The sequence below is a fragment of the Pagrus major genome, chromosome 11, assembly GCF_040436345.1.
Source record: "Pagrus major chromosome 11, Pma_NU_1.0".
In the NCBI taxonomy this organism is placed as follows: Eukaryota; Metazoa; Chordata; class Actinopteri; order Spariformes; family Sparidae; genus Pagrus; species Pagrus major.
In genome coordinates, this window is record NC_133225.1 from 14,297,439 (window position 1) to 14,319,882 (window position 22,444).

A 22,444-nucleotide genomic window follows, 5' to 3' on the forward strand; every position below is an offset into this window, starting at 1 on the left:
GAAATGATATTGTCACAAAATCACCATGTGGAGGAGATTCAAGGAGGGTTGATGATGGGAAATGTTTTGTTTTTTTGTTGTTGTTTGTTTGTTTGGTTGGGTTTTTTTGAGTCAGAAACCCTCCTTTCGTCTCCATGTGCTTTCTAAGTAAAACCTGAGTTTGCCGTCTCTGTCAGCCTATGTCAACAACAACAAGAACAGTGCCATTTTTCTCACGACGCACAAGATAAAAACAATATAAATCATGATAGAATTCTCAATTATATTAAAAAAAAAAAAAAAAAAAAATCGGGTGACAAGTTAAGTTAAAATCGCAGGATTTCTTTTTCTCCCACCGGCACGTGAAGGCAACACGCCAGATTGCAGGCCAGCGTTGTTTAAAAAGCTCCTACTCCGAGTTTCTCTTGCTTTTCTGTCAATATTATACACATATTTACAAACCATAAATAAACCTTTCTCTCCTCGTACATTGTTAGGAAACAGAGAGAGCCAAAAACAGTCTTATTTCACCGAGCATGTACAGCCTACCTTCACATAGCACGACGCCACAACTGGCTTTTTATTAAAAGTTCTTTTTCGGGGCAATCTCACCATTTATTCTTTTTTTTCTAGAAAGGACAAGTGTTCATAGTCGGGGTTTTGCTGGAAAAAGTCTGACCCGGTGGCCCGGGTTGTAATATGTCCAAATGGTTGGAAGCAGAGGCCAGTGCTGGGGTCAACATGGCCAGGATGTGCGCCTGGCTGCCCGGCTGCGCGCTGAAGGAAGAGGCGGTGGAGTTGGCCCCACCGATGATATTGTCAATGGAGAATGAAGGCCGGCTCGGGGCGCTGGAGTCCGTCTTGAGAGGCGGCAGAGACGGGCTTAGTTGGGGGTAAAAGGGCTTTCTTAAATCGGCCCCTAAAAGTGAGGGCAGGGGGTGCGGCGCAGGGAATATGGAGGCTGATGGGGGCAAGGTGCATGGGGCGTTAGGGAAGGGGAATGAACCACCTGTGTGGTGTGGGTGATACGGGTTGTGGGCTGCGTGGAAGCCTTGCAGCTGGAGTCCATAGTTGTATCCGTACGGGCCGTATCCAAACCCGGGCAGAAAGCCACCGGAGTCCCTGAGGATTTCATTCGCTTGGTGCCTCTTGAAGCGCTTCCTCCTGCGCAAGAAGCTCCCGTTGTCGAACATGTCTGCGGAGTCCGGGTCGAGGGTCCAGTAGTTGCCCTTTCCGGGGTTGCCCGGCTCTCGTGGGATTTTCACGAAGCAGTCATTTAAGGACAGATTGTGGCGGATGGAGTTCTGCCAGGCGGGGAATTTCTCCCGATAGTAGGGGAATCTGTTGCTGATGAACTCGCAGATCTCGCTGAGAGTGAGGCGTTTCTTGGGGCTCTGCAGGATGGCCATGGTGATCAGGGCGATGTAAGAGTAGGGCGGCTTCACAAGTGCACTTTTTCTGGCTTTGTCCCCGATCACGGTCCCGACCTCTGCGCTGGAGCCCATCTGGTCTGACGGGCAGTCGGAGCTGCTGAGCCCGGGGGAGGAGACCCTCTCGGCCGCGTTCTGGGAGTAATTATCGTCCGAGTCATTGTCCAAGTTGAACTCGTGGCGAATGTACTTCCCGTCCTTTCCAACGGATATGTCACCCCCAACCACATCGATGTCCACATCTTCGGACAATGCAGAGCTGTCGGACATATCCGTCCCTAAAGTCATCCTTGGAGACGCCGCTTCTCTTCCCCCTCTCTCCCAGATTTCCTCCTCCTCTGGTCCGGTGAGGCTACTGAGCGAGAGCGCACACACACACTCTCCCTCTCCCTCTCTCTCTCTCTCTCCCCCTCACAACCACACCAGACTTTTTTGCTGCAGCTTTATCTCCAACTACTGAATGCACACATGGCTAGAATCTATTGAAAAGATAAAGAACTCTTTGACCTGTGGATTTGGCGACTCCTGGGCGTCCGAGGCTGGTCAAGCAGGGCCGTGCGCGGTCCTCCTCGAGCAGAAAACTTGGTTTGAAACAAAACAGTCAAAGATCATCGATCTCGCACCGGTCTGGACTTGTGTGGTCTTGAGGTGCGATTGTTTCCGCCTGCGATCAGTTTATGGTCGAGGTCATTTAAAAAAATAAGCTACTTTTGGATATCCAAGAGTCTGTCCAAAATATCTTTTACGCACGGGTTTGGGTAGGTATCCAGCCAGACTCTGACACTCTCCTCCTTAGCTCTCAAAAGGTATTTATAGGAGCACGTTGGTCACGTGGTCTTTGAGTCACTGTTACCAGGAACTGGACGAAATTACCCTGCAAAAAGTAATATTTGGATCTGCTCTTGAATCGTTCAAAACAAATTTCATATTTCGTTTGAAAAATTAAAAAAAAAGAATAAGGTAAACATGTGGGTTATACAGAGGGTTGATATCAGCTGTTCCTGCGCACATGGACTTGTTTGAGAATGAGATTATTTACATCAGAATATAGCTGGAGATCCACCGTATTCTGTTTATATCAATATATTGACAGTTGATTACGAAAATGAAGAATACGTCAGATGAAATGCATTAAAAACAAAATAGTCTCGCTGAGACGAGGAGATGGCACATTTTCATCTTTTAAAAATGCGAGTTGATTTTTGAACGGGAGGCTGCGGGACTCAATTAAATTCACTTTTTTTTTTTTTTTTTTTTGCAGTGTGAGGTGAGACGAATAGAAGGTGTACTCGGATGACTGTGACTGTGGGCTTTATTAAATAACCCACACAAACACAAGCAAAGCAAAGCAAAGACACGTATAGATGTTTTTTATTTTTTATTTTACACATTTCAAATATTTCATTTGTTTACGAATGACGAATTTTATCTGCAATTAAATTTCAGATTGCTCATCGAAGAAAATGACAATGAGACATTACTATTATTATTATTATTATTATTATTATTATTATTATGTCGCCACTCTTCAAACGTTATACATGTGTATTCAGAAATAAAGTGCATACTATTTAAAATAAAAAATGGCTAAACATGTATAATTATTTAGAAAAAATGCCAAATTCACTTCAATAACTCTATTATTCCTATTTTCTTGTGACGTTTAATTAATATTTTCCTCATTTTTATTTTATGTGTTTAAGATGTGAGATAGCTGCAGTACACGCGGAGCTGCTCGTCTGTTGTCTTCACTAATAATCTGGCCGATTTGTCCGGATTTAATCCCCCCTCCTCCCTCGGAAGTTTTTGTGGCCAGTAGCCTAATTCCCTCATCACTTCTCACGGGTTTTGTGTTTTCCTCGTCAAGAAGTCACAACATGAACCCATCTGCATTTCCTGCACAATTCCCAGGGTTGCACACAGCGAGCTGCAACCTGCTCCAATTCGTCTTCGTCATGCAGGAGGCCAGCAGATGACAACGTGTAATGTGTCTGTGTGTGATGCGTGCAGACACACCGGGTCACTGCGACGCATCCACATCAGCACCCCCTGTTCATCACACAGATTGTCACATGTCTTGTGTTTTGTATATCTGCATTGTGTGTTTGCTGCTTTACGTTTGCACTCGTTGGACTGAAGGAAACGACTTCTCCACAGAGGAGCTGAGCGCAAGTCAAGCATGCGACTTGTTAAATAGCCCTGAGCTGAGCCGTGTGTCATCCTGTGTGACCCGCCTGTCACAAAGCCTTTTAAATCTGAAACAGACCCTCATCACACAAACACTGTCTCCAGGTCTCACAAGCGGCCTGATTTATCATCACACATTTCTTATTTTCATCCATAGATGCGCTGAAGTTTCTGACGCGATGGGATGAAATAACTGTCCACGTTTTATTTATTTATTTATTTATTTATTTGACCTCTCACACTGTCCTCCAAAACCAGGACTAATTGTTTACTTGGACCTGATCACCAGCCTACTTAGACTTGTTGGTTTATACGGTGTTGGAATATCTTTTTAAACGCAGATATTGTATGTGACAATCAATACATAAATTAATGTCACGAGCCGCTTAAAAACGTGTATTTCTGCGCCACAAAGGGCCTCTTTACATTTACATTTACTCTTTTTGTTATGAAGCATCTGCAGTGTACCTGCACATATTTCATTTTGTCACTTCTTGGTTGAAAAGGCTTTTAATTTTTTTTCTTCCATTTTTTTTTTTTTTTAAATCTAACTTGTAATTAATTTTAATTTAACAACAAAGCGCGCATTAGTGGAGATTTCTGGTTTCCAAAGGTCGAGCGGGGTTTTGATTCTTATGATCCGTGATTTTGGCCGAATGGAGAAGTTTCTCATCGTCGAAGTTTGTGGTGCTGAAGCGCCCCCTGCTGTTGCTTTGAAGAAAATTAAACTCCAACTGTGGATAGTAAGCTCCAGTGTTGTGTCCTGATAACATGGTGCAAATAGTAAAAACTGCAAAGTTCCCACTCAACTGAAGGCTGCTGAGGTCTTCTGAGATTTTGAGAAAGGTGAAGTCAACTCCCATTAAAACGCAGCAGCCCCATGTCGATATGGAAATAGTTTTTATTACAGGTGCATATTTCTGGGAAGGGATTTTTATTAGAAGAGAAATCCCTTCATTGATTCATGTCATGACTGTTATCAAAGGACAAAACAAGCTCATATTGTTTTACTTGTTACTTTACTTGTTCCCCTCTGAGGATGGCTTGTTTATTCGCTTAGGGACATATATTAAAGGTGCGCTATGTAGTTTTGGGAAAGAAATTTTAATAAGAGGAGAAAGATCTTCACTGACTGATTCTTCTATGACTAAATAAACAAACTCTTTGTTTTCATGACTGAATAAACTGAATAAACAAACTGACCTTAAAGGACAACACAATTTCATACTGTTTTACCTTGCTTATATGTGGCAGACCCTGCCACCTTTCTAGCCTAAACAGCGTTCTGGGGACCTTATTTTCCTCTGAGAACAGCTTGTTGATTCAGTTATGGAAAAAAATACATATTTCTGAGTTTGTATTATTACCTCATTGATATTATAGATATTACAGTTGTGAGTTTGAATCTCCTCTCCATAACTACATAGTGCCCCTTTAAATGAATTAATATATTATGAGTTTGTATCATTATTACCGCATTATTATTGTAAAATTAGTGTGAATTTCTTTTCCAAAACTACATGGTGCACTTAAAAAAAAGGGAAAGAAATAGAAGTCTCCTAGTATTAAAAGTGAACCTTAAAAATATAAGAAAGGCCTATGTGGTATTTTAACTATGTGTACAAGTGTATTCATTTACTTGACAGTACTTAAAGACAATGGTGAAGCATCTTGCAACACTTGGAGGTTAAATGAAGCAATCTTCCCAAAACTATGGTCTAACAAAGGATCAGGAATTAGCTTCAAGCGAGAAGAGCAGGCTGCATCGTGAGTGTGTGACTCTATGTTTTAAATTCATCACAGTGCAGCAGTATATGAGACAGTCATGTGACTCAAGTCAGTTAGTTCAAGTCTCAAGTGAGTCCGAGGTCTTTTTTGCTGAGCAAGTCAAGTCAAAGGTTGTGTTTAAAGCCAAGTCGAGTCCCAAGTCAAGTCACTTTTTCCCTTCCCAAGAAACTGCAGTCTGACCTTCAATATACAATCTTTATACAGAGAAAAGACAAGAAGTAGAACAATGACTTGAATTTGTTTATTGATAGTCAGTGAAATATTAAAAATGTATAGTTTTCTTGTAAAAAAAAAAAAAAAAACTACACTGAAAACATGAAATAAACACAGACGAGTCATTTGAGTCATCATGTTCCAAGTCAAGTCATAAGTCTTTAACTTCCAAGTCCAAGTTGAGTCTCAAGTCATTTACTTTCTGTCGAGTCAAGTTGAAAGTCATCAGAACAGTGACTTGAGTCGACTCAAGCTCAGGTCACAATGACTCGAGTCCACATCTCTGGCATCAGAATATATAAATCATCTGAAACCTTAAGACACGACAAGTGGAGCACAATGTTCAAAAGCTCTTATGACATACAGTATACGAGCCAACCACTTATCTTGTTGTGTGTAACTTCCTTCTCGCATCAGTAGTCACATGCAATCAGCAGGTCTAGCTGTGTGCAGTTGTTTTCTCGACAGGGAAAACGTTACGATTTCATGCTCTACTTGTACTGTTCATGTGAAACCAAAGCTTAGTGCAGAAAACTCGCACCTATCCCCGTGGCGACTAACAAATCGATTCCGAGAAGAGGAGGAAGTCACAAACTGAGAACAGATGTATGACAAAGCTTCCTCACAGAATAAAAGCTGTCTGAAGACTTTAATATCAGATCATGCCTGATTAACACTTGTACAACTAGCCTGAGTTGAGATTTTGAACACATGAAATAATTCATCCTCTTACTTCAGACATTATACCACTGCTGGCTGTTAGTGTCATTAATCATAATCCCAGAAACAAACTGCACAAAGAGACTGAAAACAATCCCACAGGTTGAACACTTTGCTTTTGCTTCCATCTAGTGGTGGGAAGTTTTAGCCTGTTAGCACTTTAGGAAACAAACAGATGTTGTCGAATACAACAACAGTTTGTTCATCCCTTACTTATGAGACCGGAGTACTGAAGTTTAGTCATGTGGACTAACTGCTTCAGAATATCTGTAATCCTGCCAGGTCAGTGCTCAAAGGCAAATGGACTTGCTGGCAGTAGCTGCACTCCGTAGAAGAGTTTGAATATAATACAATCCTTAAAGGCACACTGTGTAATTTTGAAGAAGAACTTCTAACTCAGAATTTTAATATTTACAATATTAATGAGGTAATAATACAAACCCAGAATTTTTTTTTTTTTCCATAACTGAATAAACAAGCTGTTCTCAGAGGAACATAAAGTCCCAGAACACTGTCTGAAGCTAGAAATGTGGCAGGGTCCGCCAAATATAAACAAAGTAAAACAGTATGAAGTTGTGTTGTCCTTTAAGGTCAGTTTGTTTATTCAGTCATGAAAACAAAGAGAGTTTGTTTATTTTGTTTGTTTAGGTATCCTCCTCCTTTAAAGGTACTGGGCGTATCATTGGTCCCACAGAGGATGTAGCAGCACACACATCTACTTTGATGCATCAGTAGTTTGAATGATGCAGGCAGGGCCTCAGTATCAGACCAAGAAATCTATCTGCCTTAACTATCTTTCATTAGCAATAAAAATCCTTCCATGTAACCTCCATCTGGTTTGTAAATCCATATTATTGATAGCTGCAAGCTCAACATTTTTGTTCTTGAATAACATATTTTCATTATATACTTGTGTATATCTATCTATAATTATCTCTGTTTCTTTCAGTTGTTTTTGTGACTTGCGTTTCTGAACAAAGAACACGAAGAACACCAAAGTTTAACCCCAGTCACCGAATAATGATAAAAACTGGGTGCTTCCTCCTTCGTCTCCTCAGATTACTAAGAAGGCATTTTTCACTTTTTGGTTTATGGATAATGCTCTTCTGGGATTCTTCAGTGAATATTTTCATTTTCAACAGAAAACTAATAGAGAAAGTCAAACTGGAATAAAAATTCTAATCTGAGTGGCAAACAGTTGTTGAAGTAGTTGATAATCACAAAGTGAACAATGAGTTGATTTGTTCTTTCTGTTACTCAGAAAAAGAGTGAATGAGCACTGACAGGATGCCTTGAATTAAAAAAAAAAAACTTGGAGCATAAGTCTGACAGATAAACATTGATTAAACAAATAACAATGAAACATTTAAATTAAGATAAAGAGAAATAGACAAGTTAAATCCAGAATTAAAACTTTATCTTCTAGGATTAGAATTAGAGCAATTCATTATGCACAAAAAGCAAATGATTTCTGAACTGTGATGAAGATAATTTCTATGGAGACACTGAAGATGTGACAGAGAGTCGAACTGTTATTCATACAACATCTCTTACTGTTGTTGGTACAGTATGATGTCTCTCAGGTTTGACTGGAGGGCCTGTATCAAAGATTTTAAACAAGTAGATGTGAACATTTAGCATTTTCCAGTCAATAAGTTTGATTAATAAATCCTAACCTTAATTTAATTTACTTCCTGTTGTCTCAACTCATGTGGGACGTTGATGATCAAATGTTCTTTATTTTCAGATTGTGTCTAAATGTTAATTTGTACTTCAATGAGGAAAAAAAACACACAATCTCAATGCTGCTAATTTAATTTAGTAAATGTGCTTTTTAAAATCTGCTATACAAACAAATAAAGTTGTAATTGTATGTTTACTTTGTGCCAGTGGAAGATGAAACTGTATTTGATCTATGATCCTCCGCCAATCACAAAATGTGGCCCAGTGAGAAATAATGAAATTCAGCTAGTTTTTTTTTCTTTTTTAAACCAAAAAGGGAAAATTAAAATTGCACAAGTCTGATTTTTAAAGCATGGTTGAATGTTACAGATTACCACGAATTGAATCAGTATTTTATTATATTGATAATATATATTATTATTATTATTATTATTATTATTATTATTAATAGGCTCTAATACAATCTGCTTCAATTCTAAAAAAAGAGACCCACATTTTCAGTCATTTGTTTCTCCTGATTGTTCACGTACATGTAACCTTGTTATAACCAAACAGAACAAACCACAGTCACTTCCTCTGATAGATTTTAAATGTCGTGAAGAAAGACCACATTTATTTTACTGTAAAAAAAAAAGAATTTATTTCAAGCGACTTGTCGTCAATGTCAATGATAACACCCACACTTTTTTTTTTTTTTTACACATTAACAAACTATTTACATGAAAATCAGCAGACTTGAATGATAAAACAAACACATGTAAACTTTTTTTTAAAAAAGTCTAAAACACAAGAAATGTGGCACAAGAAGAAACTCTGAGAAACAGTCATGGAATGTGTCAAACGGATCTGAAATGGCTTTGCACCTTTTAAAAATAGGAATGTTTTATCACGAGGCTCGGTCACTTTGGGTCATAAATCACCGAATTTCTTACAGGAATGAATCTTTCGTTTAATGAGTCTGTGGTGACATTCTGGAATATAGTCCTTATATTTATAAGGTTATAATATCCCAATAAACTCTCATGGGGACTTGTGTTTATGGACTCATTTAGTAGCCTATAATTAGTTAGATTTTTTTCTTTTTGGCAAGTAATGTTTCACATATACCGCTCCAGTCCTGACGCAAAGTTGGCTTGTCTCATGTAGGTGTTGTTGTAGGAGTTCATGGGGCTGGAGAGGCCCAGCAGCTGCTCCGTGTGCTCGGCGCAGGAGCCCGGGCGCAGCGCCGGCAGGGACAGCCGGTTTCCGGAGCAGTACACCTGCGAGCTCCCCGGAGAGAAGCCGGACTGGGTCATGGTGGGCAGGTTCGGAGGAGAGGCCGAGGAGGAGTACGGGTACCCGGCAGCCAGGTTGGATGACAGGTTCCCGCTGCTCCTGCTCAGCATGTTCGCTGAAGGGTTCACAGTCTGGTTCTGGAAGCACGCAGACGGGTCGGTGCCGGTGACCGAGCAGCTGGAGGTCATGGTGCCCAGGTCACCTCCGCCCAGCCCCAGCGCCTGGGAGTTGAGATCTCCCCCCGGGCCTCCCTGCACCACCGTCTGCTGGCTGATGATGTTGTCGATGCTGAACATGCGCGGCTGTCCTTGGCCGACCCCGGCGGAGGTCTGGTAGTGATGCAGCATGGCCGGATGCGGGGATGTGGCGGTCAGCTGGGAGCCGTAACCGGAGCCTATCCCGGCGTACAGGGTGTTGGGGTACGAGGGCCTGCCCATGGGGGTCGGGGTGAACGCGCTGGAGCTCTGCATGTAGCCGGGGTAGGTACTCACATCTGTGCGCTTGAACCTTTTCCTCCTCCTCAAAAAGCTCCCGTTGTCAAACATGTCCTCAGCGGCGGGGTCCAGAGTCCAGTAGTTGCCTTTACCTGGTCTGCCGGGCTCCCGCGGGATCTTCACAAAGCAGTCGTTGAGGGTGAGGTTGTGGCGGATGGAGTTCTGCCACTTCTTGGAGTTCTCCCTGTAGAAAGGAAAACGCTCCATGATGAACTTATAGATGCCCCCCAGGGTGAGCTTCCTCTCGGGAGAGTTGGCGATGGCCATGGCGATGAGAGCGATGTAGCTGTAGGGAGGCTTCCCCCTCTGGACGGGCCTCTTCCTGCGGCGGCTCCCGGTGGGCAGGTGCTCCTCGGTCTGCCCCAGAGCGGCCCCATCCTCCGTGTTGGGACTGCTCCCCCGGGGCTCAGACTTGATCAATACATTGTCCTTCGACCGGGCCTGCAGCATCAGGGGCGGCGGCGGCGGCGGCAGCGGCGAGTCCAGGCTCACGTTTGGAGACATGACGACAGGACTCGCCTCGGCGGGCGAGTGCTGCGTCTCGGCGGTCATGTTGCACATGCCAGAGAAGTAAGAATAATTTGCCAGATTCATAAAAGAAACAATGTGATGGTCTTCTTTTTGTGGAAATAATCACCCGGGGAGAAATCCCAGTGAAAGACCCAAAGGGAGATGCGTCTTCTGATCCACTGCTCTGGCCAAAAATAGCCCCCGTCCTGCCCTGGTGTTTGGGGTGGTGTGTCAGTCCAGGTGAGAGAAAGGCGCTGACAGTTTTATAAAGCAGGGCAGGAATGACGCCACTTGCTCGCCAGTGACGATGGAGGCAGGAGGACAAAACCCAGGAGAGAATTTTAATATTGCTCTGACCCATCATACCCCATCTGACAGGGAAGTCACGTGATCCTACCAGTGTGAGGGTTTGTTTTTATGCCCTACCAGTTTCAAGAAGTGTTTTGGGGGATAAACATACTTTATTTTGAAAGGGCCTTTTGTCAGCTCAGTGGGTGAAATCCCAGAAAAAGTATTGGGTAGGCTGAACAGGCCATAATTACACATCAAACCTGACTTAAAGGGGCACTGTGCAGTCATGGAGAAGAAATTAAAACTAATATTTTACATTATTAATGAGGCAATAATACAAACTCAGGCATGTTTATTTTTTCCACAAGTGAATAAACAAGCTGTTCTCAGGGCAAATACCCAGAATACTGTGTGGCGCTAGAAAAGTGGCAGGGTCCGCCAGATATAAACAAAGTAAAACAGTGTGAAATTGTGTTGTCCTTTAAGGTCAGTTTGTTTATTCAGTTTATTCAGTCGTGAAAACAAAGAGAGTTTGTTTATTTAGTTTGTTTAGGCTTAAAAAAAAAATCAATCAATGAAGATTTTTCTCTTCTGATTAAGATTTCTTCCTTTAATGCACCGAAGCCACACTGGAACAAGATGTTTGAGATTTACTGATGACCCCTGTGTGTGTGTGTGTGTGTGTCTCTCTCTGTTCTCCCTCTGCTTTCACTGACAGCTCTGTGTATATCCAGGGCAGAAACAACACTCGCAGAGCTGCTCCGTGCTACTCCAAACCCAACAGCCAATCCACCAATTGAAAAATAATAACAAGCCACTGAAAACAAGCAATTGAGCTATCAAAGCTTTTGGGGAAGAAAAGTAAATATCCCCCTCATTTCATTTTCATTTTTGGAGAGCGATAATCAAACAGTCCCCTGGCCTGAGAGGAGAGGTGTTATCTTATGGATTTTTAAGTCAAAACACAGTTCTGCACACAGTTGGTATGCAGACAACACCCTTTTAAACACAAGCATGTCATAGTGCTTCTAATTGATTGTTTAGGCAAATAGAGGGTTGGAGTTGATTACAAAAGGGAAGATACACAGAGAGGCGACCCGCTGCCATCACTTTTCACAACATGGGGAGAGGCGTTGCGAACGATACGATGTCTGGACCGAGCCTGGCAAGGCTGACTGAGAATGTCATCATGTCCCTTTGCACATTTAATAACCTGACGACACACAGAGAGGTAACAAATTAACGAACGAATGTGAGGAAAGGAGCAGGAGAACAGGTTTTCACTGTGGAGGAAACAAAGAACAAATTTGAGGTACTTGTACTTTACTTGAAATATTGTTCTGCACTACATTTATCTGACAGCTTTAGTTACTTTTCATATTGCATAATTCGTCCCCTCCTCTCCAGCAAAAACCAAGTATCTCCAAATGGGTTGATTTTGAATGTTTGTGAAACTGAAGGATTAAATGTTCCTTTATGGGTTCAGAAAGTTCTCGTCTTAATCTAATTAAATTAGTGAAAAGCCTCTGGTGTTAGCAGGAGAATGCATTGTCACACAGCTGAAAACAGGCTGTTTTTTGAAACTGATGAGGGTGAGTTTGTAGAAAAATGTGGTTCTCACAGGCAGCGACACAAACATATTGAGTTAACATTAGCTTGATCTTAAACATCTGCAGCAGTGAAATGACACATGTACAATATGTGAGAATTGGCCACCTGTTGAATTCATACTCAAATCAATATGGGGCAGCATATCACCAGAGTAACCGCTAACTTCTTGCTGCCATTAGCTAGCTAGCTCAGTTAGCCGTGCAGCTAGCGGGTGAGGCTGGGAGCTCGGGGACCAGGGTTAGTGTTTACAATGCTAGCACAGGAGCTTTGGGTTTTGAATGCAGGGCTTTTACTTGTACTGGTGTTTTCACAGTGTGTGATTAATACTTAATACTTTAATTAATCCTGTAGTAAAGGATCTGAGCAGTTCAGAGTGGTTTGATGAGTGTAAAAAAAAAAAAGATGTGAATCATACTTAAGATCTCATCTTAACGGTACACCTTTTGGAGATTTTGGAGCAGATTGTCAGACGGTGTTTTCCATCAACAAAGCACCAAATGACGAAATAACTTTTGAAAGAATTGGATCCTAGTAGCCTACCATTTTATATCTTAACAATAAAATACAGTACAATAGGTGTTTGCTTTTAGCTCATGGCCCACCGTTAAGTTTGGCCCTCCAGGCGAAACCTTTTGGGCACCCCTGGTGTAGAATCTATACCAAAGTGCACCCAAGCTGTTCTGTCCAATATTTCGGTCAAACACCTTGTGAAGAAATTTTATATGGTTTTTTGTAGGTATGCATTCACGTGGAGAGATGAGAGGTGATGAAACCAATACTTACGACAACATGGCTAGTTGTCCATGAGAATACATGAGAAAATATGGCAGCAATGAGCAAACCAGAGTCATTAATCATAGCCGCCCACTGCCTTACTGGATGCCTGTTTCCCCGTCACCCTCAGTCCGCCAACACAAAGTAGCTGGCATCCCCCCTCCACAGATGATTGGACCCCTCCCGCCCCAGCCGCAGCTCAGACAACACTAAGCCCAGCTAGCTACTCACAGCCAGTGGCTAACAGCTTCAGACAGGCGTGGGAGCGAGGCTGTATCCAAGCAGGATCTGCCCCCAGAGCTGCCAGGTCAGGCAGGACAAACAGGGGCTCAGGCCAGGAAACGGGCCCTCTGCCTCAGGGCCTGCGGCCTCTTGCTAATCCCTTCTCCTCCTAAACCAGCCTACCACCCCGCCAAAGCCTCCCTGTACCTCTCTGCTCACCTCCACACTCCCTGTCATTTGCCCCGGACTGTGGTCAGTTAATGTACGTTTGATTTTAGTCACTGTACACACATGCGCCAATTTGCACATGCATTTTTTGTGTACATTGAAAACCTGTGTTACTATGATTACAAAATGACTGACATTGTCCCCTCACCCAATATCAGAATGATGCTGCTGACCTGCAGCATTGGGGACCACATTAAGATCTGTTAATCAAAAGTAAAGAGGATCGAAATACATGTCATATGTCTGATATTTCACTTACACTTAATTCTGGTCTGGTCAGCATCCTCTTATGCAACAACTTAGAGCAACCACTGTTTGAAAAACACAATTAATAAAAAAAAGAAAATGAATTGATTTTTTGCTAAGAGCTACGGTGACTCTGCCATGAGTTGAAGTCTAAAAAGTATCAAGTACCGATTATTGGATCCCATAATCATAATTTTTCTGATTATCAGAATCAGTGTTTTGTTCTGTTTTTCTAATTGCAAATAAAATATATTTTGTAAAATGTGGAGTGGAAGTATAAAGTAGGACTCAAAAGTAGTAAAGTACTTGAATAAATGTACTTAGTTACATTTCATGATTCATCACTTTAAACTGCCTGCCTCAGCACCAGTGGTTGCTGTTTTCTAATTGTAGCTTGAAGTTGTGTAAATGTGTAAACTTCACCGGAGTATCTAGAATATCGAATTTTGAAATTAAATAACAAATTATCATGAATATTCAGCTGACGCAACTAGTCTGACACTTGGATTAACAGTTTGTTGACAATGGATATAGCCTTATGTCAAGGTGAAACAACATGTCTGCTGATGTATTCCGTTAGCATCTATTAGACAACAGCTAATGTTAGCATTCAACCAATCGCTATTTGATTAAAGGCTTGAATGAATTATAAAATATCAACACACATCTTGGACACATTTATTTAAGCCTGGAGGTAAAATGTACTGGATGCAATCAAACAGTAATGTTAGCAAGGGAGTGGTAAAATGCTAATGTTAGCTAATGGGTTACCAAATATGTAGTTTTACCTTGAAACTTTGATCTTTGAAACCTTGAAATGAGTGGTGAAATGATAACAGTTTGTCTGTTTCCCTATGTTTATACAATTTGCAACATGGAACACAAAAGCATATCAGTATCCTGGCATTCAAGCTTCCCGCCCTGAGAGTGATGTCTGAGGAGGATGGCTACCGTAGGAAAATGTAAAAAAAAAAAAAAAAAAAAGACTGTAACTACTCTCCACCTTCTTTCCTCACCCGGTGTCCCTGCCCAGTCTTCTTTGAGTGAAAAGTACCCAAACCATCAACTTATATTCTGACAGTATTTGTAGTTAATGTGCAAATACGTGTGTTTTGTAGAGCAGCAGGTTTTCACCTTGACATCATACAAGAAAGAACCATTACATTTTTTACTGGTAAGGATATTAATAAAGTTGTTAAAGACAGAGGTTGCATATGTACAAGCCAATCACATGAACATGAATTTCCAAATTGTAGAATGAGTGAGTCTACATGTGTTCATTTGCAGGGATCAGAAACACATCCCCCAACATATTCTTCAGTTTCTGTCAGATGTGCACCTAGAGTCTAAGGTGGTCTCTGATGGTAGCTGGTCCGCAGGTTCTTTTCCTCTTTTAGATGAAATCCTGAGAAATATAGAGGGACAGGCAGAGTTGCTGAGTAAACACTTGGAAACCATTCACTCGCAAAGTGGCTCCAGGGGACGGGGAGGAGGAGGAGGGGGAGGCATGAGAAAAAGAGGGGGAATAAAAAGAGTGAGAGACAGAAAGAGAGGGAGACAGCGAGAGAGACACACACGAGAGAGCGCAACCTTTTTCTTGCTCAAGCTCATCAAGTACGGGCCAGGGCTCCTGAAAACGCAGGGATTACCAGGGTACTGGGGCTGTCCTGGCCTGGGCCGCCTCTGCTCACTCCTGCACTGCACGCTACACTGCCCTGCTAAAGCACTGCACATGGTTCTCACACACACACACACACACACACACACACACACACACACATACACACAACCAGTCATGCTTGCTCTATGGTTCTCATCTCTCACTCGCAAAACGTTCACATGGATGCATAACACATGGATACACAAAGGCAGATACTCTCTCTCACACACACACACACACATACACACACACACACAACCTCTCTCTCTCACACACACACACACACAGATAGACAAGCTCTCTCTCTCACACACACACATACACACACACACAGACAAGCTCTCTCTCTCACACACACGGTGTTACAAAGCTGTATTGGCCTTTAAATCTATATAGATATATTGTACATAAACGTGTGATTTTCTGCCTCAGTTTGTTTGTGACAGTTACATTAAAGATTAGCCGTAGAGAAACAGACTCCACTTGGTATACGTGATATAAAGAGTTGGGTCAGATTTCTTTGAAATGTAGTCAGTTACTGAATACAAGTTACGTGGCAGTTTGTGTGATCAGTAACGTAATCCATGTAATCCAATCTGAATACTTTTGGACAACTTAAAAATCAAACACTGATTGATTGAAAATATTGAAGCTCATGCAAAAACATTTTAGTTCCGCAAATATGATTTTTTCACTTTAAACATCTCAAAAAATGTTCAATGCGGATAAAATGCATTTTGCATATTCAGCATTCATCAAAATGTTAACAGAGCATCGGTTTTTATGATAAAAGTTTTCTAGTTTTTAAATTGTCATTACTGTAAAAGTCTGTAAAAATCTAAAAAGGTCAAGTCACCCACTGTAATGAAACTATAATGTAATTGACACCTTTAAATTGCTACAAATTGTTACATGGGACCCTTTTAATTCTCCTACAATTGCACATTTATTGAAGAACATGAACCACTGACCTGTAATGATGTGACTGAGGATATACTGTTCTTAAAGTTTCTGCCTGAATAAACATCCCACTGCCCTCAAGACACCTACAGGAAATCCCCCAGCCTCCAGCGCTGCAGCCAGGGATGTTGCAAGGTTTCGTCCACAAGAGTGAACACCAAGCTGAGGTCACATCCTGCGGAGATAAGCGCAGCAATTAAACAATAAGGAGGTGAGAACCCAAAGCTTGAGGTCATTTGATGGAGTCTGTGGCGCTGCCTTGGGACCACGCTGTTCCTCAATACAAAATTGCGGGTTATTGTGGAAAAGAAAGATGACTATCTCAGCTGTAGTCTACCGCCATGTTCCTCTTATTTGTGACATCTGAACTGCAGGTCAATAAAATGGCAACGACTTGCACCATCATCATCCTAATAATTTAAAATTTTGGATTTATTCACTTTTTCTCTGAGAGTTAGATGAAAATATGGATGCTGTACTCTTAGCTTAGCTTGAAGCAAATAAACAGATTCAAAAAGTCACCCCTAAATTGCACTAATTTAACACATTTTAATCTATCTCTAGGGACTAGATTTGCATAGCCTTGCCCACCTCAAAGTGCTGCCATGGCATAGACCATATTCACACGGTGTCCATTTTAGTCTAATGTCATGCTCAGGGTGAGACGCTCAAATGCAAACCCAAAGTGTTTGTGAATTTAAAGGGACAAAATGGCTCACAGAGATAGTGTAAGGGTAGATGTAAGATGTAATCTCTGTGCTTATACTCCAATGCGTACCATGGTTAGCCAACAGAGAGAAGCTTAACTACTTGGGGAAGAAATTTTAATCAAAAGAGAAAGATCTTCATTGACTGATATTTATGCCTAAACAAACTTAAAGGACAACACAATTTCATACTGTTTTACTTTGTTTATATGTGGTGGACCCTGCCACCTTTCTAGCTTCAAACAGTGTTCTGGACCTTATTTTCCTCTGAGAATAGCTTGTTTATTCATTTACGGAAAAAATAAATATTGTTGAGTTTGTATTTCTTCTCCAAAACTACATAGTGCCTCTTTAATACTGGGAGCTCCTGGTTGACTGGTTAGGTCCATCCTAAAGTACAACAAGGGCCACCAAGACCAGAGCAAACGGCGGAAATCATGCACCTGTCTGCTCCGGAGAGACGCAGTAGCGAACACTAAGGTGGCTCTTCTGTCTCAAGATGAAAAGGAAATACTTTAATCATAAAAAAACATATCCACCTATTGTGATCTTGATATATATATATATATATATATATATATATATATATGTATATATTAAAAGACAAACAATAACTGATTCAGTAAATGGTTGGATAACCAAATCCAATTACAACTTTAACTGAATACATAACCAATAAAATCAGATGCAAAAAAAATTATATAATCATATTTTGAGCAGTGTGATTTAGTTCAGATAGTTAACTGAAGGCTGCAAACACTGCCTGTTGGCTTTACTATATGAGGCACTGTGTGTTTGAGGCATTCCTGGAAGGCTATGTGGACCAGACTGGCAGACTGGGTCGTGATGAGTAACAGCTTACCGCAAAGGGAATGAGGGGCTGGTGTGTGGGCTGCATGGGTGGTGTCGTCTGTGTGTGTGTAATCATACTTATGTGCGTTAGGAGAGCTGACATTTTTTTTTCACGTCGTTCAGAACATGAATTAAAGCTGTTTCTTCCAGCATTTCTATCGGCCTGAAGTGTCCTCGAGCGGCAAAGCAGAGTATCAGTGAGGTCACAGTGACATAGACGAGTCCTTCGTTAGACGTCAGAGTTTCGGAGCAGAGAGAGGTGGGCTCGAAAAAGAGACAAGGACTTTCATTCAGCGACTCCATGTGTCCCTACAGTGCCGTCTTTCAACGTGCACTTCTCACTCTTTCTCTTCAGCTCTCCAGCTTTTGACCGGATCTTGTCCCTTACTTCAGAGAAATGTAGGAAAAGCAACTCACCGTAAAACATTCATATTATTCAATCACAAGTATTACTGATTGAGTCCAAAAGAGTCCGTACACGCTCACATCAGCGCCATCAACAGCACTTGTTGTCCACCTCAAAGCAGCTACTGGTCCTAGCATTGCTTGGTGGTGAGAGATGGACAGCCAGCATGCAGCAGACACACAGCAGCCGGCCTCAAAGCTTTATTACACTGAGAGAGAGAGGAGAGCAATGATAAGACCCGGCCTTTACACAGACTGATAGAGTAGGGCACACACACACACACATCACATGCTCGGCACACACACACACACATAAATACAAGCATGTATTTGTGAGAGATTTGTTTGAGTGCCAAGACTAAATGTTCAACCTTTATCAGGAAAATTCATTAAAGCAGAAAGGTCAGAATAAAACTAGTTCCAATACCTGGATGTTATCCAACAGCTTAGAGGATGATTTTAAAGATCCCCTCCACACATGTATTGAGGCAAACATAAAAATGTGTGTCCGACATTGATTTTGTAGGGGAAAAAAGTATAATTACCACATTAAAATCCTTAAAGTGGCACCTACTCCTTTTTCCTCATCAAAATACAGAATAAATGAGTATGGACACATTTTTAATTAACTGCTGGCCTTAAGAGGTCTTCTACTTCGCTGTAAAGTCTATTATCAGTATATATGCACTGGAGGCTTCAAATTTCCCACATCATACTTGTGTATGTTTATTATTGGACCAGTATCGGTTTCCAAACTACTTGTGATGTCATAAACAACGCTCAAAGGCCCGCCTCTTGAAATCTGACCTTCAACTAGAAAATGCTTTCCTGCCGAAAATGCAGTGTGAATGCTGAAATTGCAGTAATTTCACCGTCTTGCCAACTGTCTGGGTTTTAATTGGTGATCTTTCAGTCTAGTGTATGGACCTAAGCTCTATGCTCTAATCACTTGTGGGCTCTAACCCACATTTGAAAAGTTAATAAGTACATTTCATGATCCGTTTTGGTCCTCAAAGTTTTGTGAATGAGGCCCAATAAGTTCTCCTTGGACCCGATCTTGCCAAAAGCCTCTTTCTGTGACCAACATATAACGTTATATGTATCCAAGCGGTTGGGCGATCTCAAGCCATATATTGTCCTTGACTTGGTTGTTTAGGTAGTCCTTGTAGTGTTTGTCATACAGTGTTGGATGCTGTGAGACCAAACTGATAAGGTTTTCTCCCATTTTGACCTGGACATCAGCGAAAACAAAGGATTATATTGGTCAAACATATATTTCTGCAGGCAGAAATCTGCTGACATCAGGCTACATCTGAATAGTTTTTCCCCCAGCACAAATTTTCCGGACCTCACGATAATAAGAACCCATAAAATCAGTTTTCATACATTTCCGTGTTAATTTTTCCGTCGTAACTTGCAAAGAGATCCCATCTGTGTTTGGTATGCAAAGGCTTTTAAAGAAAACATAATTTAAACCACTTGGCTGGCAGTTCTAACGAGTAAGAGTGTGTTATCTTGTGACCTGTAACCACTCGACTAGGAGCAGCGCTGGCACGACTGAAGGCATTAACATTTATAAAGGACAGGGGTTGTAATTACTAAACACATTTTTAAACTAGCAGGCATCAACCATGTCTATGCATTTGTGAAGTTTTTTAAATACGTTAGAAATGTTTCTTAAAGCGAGGAGATGAGGAGTCAAACCCCTTAAAAATGTACACTTTCAACATTTCATGTGAAAACAGCCTTCTAGAAACTCTGCATACATCCTACACTGTGAAGCTCAAACATTCATCTGGAGGAACAAGAAGAAAACACATTTGAATTGAAAATCTTGAATTTAAAAAAATACTAGGCTATCATGGAATATTAAATATTGAGATACTGAGTAAAAATCCCCATGCAGATGTTAAAGCCAATATTAAACTCACTGTAAGAATATCCAACATGTTTTGTCCCCCTACCCGAGCCATGTCTGTTGAAGAGACTTAGGGCAGAAGTTGCGGTGTTTACCACCCAGTTCCACACCCGCTCTCTCCTCATTGTTCCTGCTGTTGTCCGAGTCCAGCTCAGACAGGTGGGATCAGCACCCATTATGTTCTTTAAGACTCCTGCACACACACAAAAGAACATTAGTCTGCAGGTAAGAGAGCTTGCTAAGCAGATACCCACACATTGGATGAAGACGCACACATGAAGCACAGGAGTGGTTATCCTCCCCACTGCCTTACGAGATCAAATAAAAAAGATTTAAGTCTGCATGTTCTCCTATGTGGGCTGTTTCTTTGTGCTCCAGTTTTATGTGTTTCACAGACATGTAACTTAAGAGGACTGGATGCTCTAATACCTGTGATAGTCTGGTTACCTGCTCAGTGTTCACACAGCCTTTAAACCATGCATTGTTAGCTGAGATTAGCTCCACCCGGCCCACGACACTGATAAGGGAATAAATGGTAAGTTATACAAATTGATACATAAATGTCTATTGGTTTTATTTTCAGTCAACATTTAAGAGGGAGACATAATCTTTAAGGTAGTGTGTACAGGTTGAAAGTATATTAACTCAACAGCATTGTCACTGAGTGTGTGCTTACACTGGCAGTGAATACAGACCCTTACACCCATCTAGTGGTTAAAGGAACAACTGCAGTCTTCCCCTAAAGTCAATGCAAAGCAGATGATCCATTCTCTCTTAAATAAATATTCTTGACTGGTGCCCCTGTAGAGTCTGGACATAATAATTTTAAAACCTGTACAATATAAGGCAAAAGTATTTATTAATAGCAATAGTACTTTTACCAGCAAGTCCCATTGAGATAAAAAAAAATCTCTTTTACAAGAGAGAGCAGGCCAGAGTAGCAGCAGTACAGTCACAACACATTAAAATGCCACATATAAAACACAATAATACAGAACAGCTATTCAAACACAGTGCGCCCCTGAGGAAAAACAACCACATGCCTCCTTCACCATATTCCTGATGATGCCCTTTTAATTAATTGGCTTATGCTAACAAGTTTAATTTTAGATCTCTTCGTAAGAAATTCCATGATCCAGGTGCATAGTATGAAAATACAGTTTTTCCCAAATCTGTTAAAACCAGGTGTAGATTAAGAATCAACCACTTGAAGGAGCGTAGCTGGTAACTCTCAGAGCTAAGACAGAGAGGGGTACAGAGGTAAATTGGAAGGTTACCCAGTATCATAATTAAATATACCAGTGCTGTGTCTGTGAAAAGTCAGTGACGTTCAACCAAACAAAAAATGTGGAGGCACAGGTGGCACCAGGACGGGGGCATGCTCCTCATGGATGCCCCTATGGTAGATTATGGTATAGATGATAAAGTGCCCTCTAGGGTGCCCTAGCAGTGGACAAAACGTGGTGAAATGCATTTCGTGACTGGAAATATGTCATGAATTTCTGCGCGATGGTGCCCCACCGCATACTGCTGGTGGCTTATCATTTTTTTCGCCCCTGGCCCTCAAACATGAGAGTGAGAAAGCATAGAATCCAGGGAAATCAAACAAAATCGAGGCAGCATTGCCAAATACAAAACATCTGTCATAATAAACCAAAAAGCAGAATACTCTCTCTTGTTTATCAAAATAAGAGAAATAATATCACAGAGGTTTCATAAAAATAACATGGATTTTTCTTAAAAGACTATAGCCTATAAGTGATATCATAAATAAATAAATAAATGTGACAAAAATATAATTAAATGTAAAAGTTGGCATTAATAAATGTATGAAATTTGACATAAATAGATGTTTTTGCTTTAATTTCCCTTTGTATTTATTTACCTCTGTATTAATTCAAGTATGTATTTACAATCCCATGTAATTTTCCTTTTAATTTAATAATGTATCCACTTTTATTCATGTATTTATTTATTTATTTATGATTTTGGCAGCTTGAGTCCTCCATATAAGAGTTCTGTAAGGACCTTACAGAACTCTTATATGGAGGACTGGACCATGGACTGCAACAAAACATGGCAGCAATGGACCTTTACAGTGTTAAGACAAGCAAGTCCTCTGGAGACACGACTGGTGTTTTCTTACTTTAAACACTTTTAAGATTATTTACTACCATCACTGTGACCGATCACACTCCGGTACAGTAGATGTCAGCATGCAGGCTTCCGTAGGCGTTGCAATCATGTTGACGAAGAAGAGAAGCGGAACGGAAGTGTCAGCTCTTGTTTTT

The 22,444-nt window shown here is 41.1% G+C and overlaps 2 protein-coding genes across 2 annotated transcripts; both read right to left on the reverse strand.

The window, feature by feature from the left end:
* Positions 1-608: 608 nt before the first annotated feature.
* On the reverse strand, positions 609-1,697 carry foxd2 (forkhead box D2). The gene has a single exon (XM_073477143.1). The coding sequence runs from the start codon at positions 1,695-1,697 to the stop codon at positions 609-611; it is 1,089 nt and encodes a 362-aa protein (XP_073333244.1).
* Positions 1,698-9,097: 7,400 nt separating this feature from the next.
* foxe3 (forkhead box E3) lies at positions 9,098-10,363 on the reverse strand. The gene has a single exon (XM_073477189.1). It carries the CDS (start codon positions 10,361-10,363, stop codon positions 9,098-9,100), a length of 1,266 nt encoding a protein of 421 aa, XP_073333290.1.
* Between the last annotated feature and the right edge of the window lie 12,081 nt (positions 10,364-22,444).

Excerpts from the sequence above, each read along its gene's own strand:
- foxd2 (XM_073477143.1), bottom strand. The coding sequence starts at position 1,697 with ATGACTTTAGGGACGGATATGTCCGACAGCTCTGCATTGTCCGAAGAT.
- foxe3 (XM_073477189.1), bottom strand. The coding sequence starts at position 10,363 with ATGAATCTGGCAAATTATTCTTACTTCTCTGGCATGTGCAACATGACC.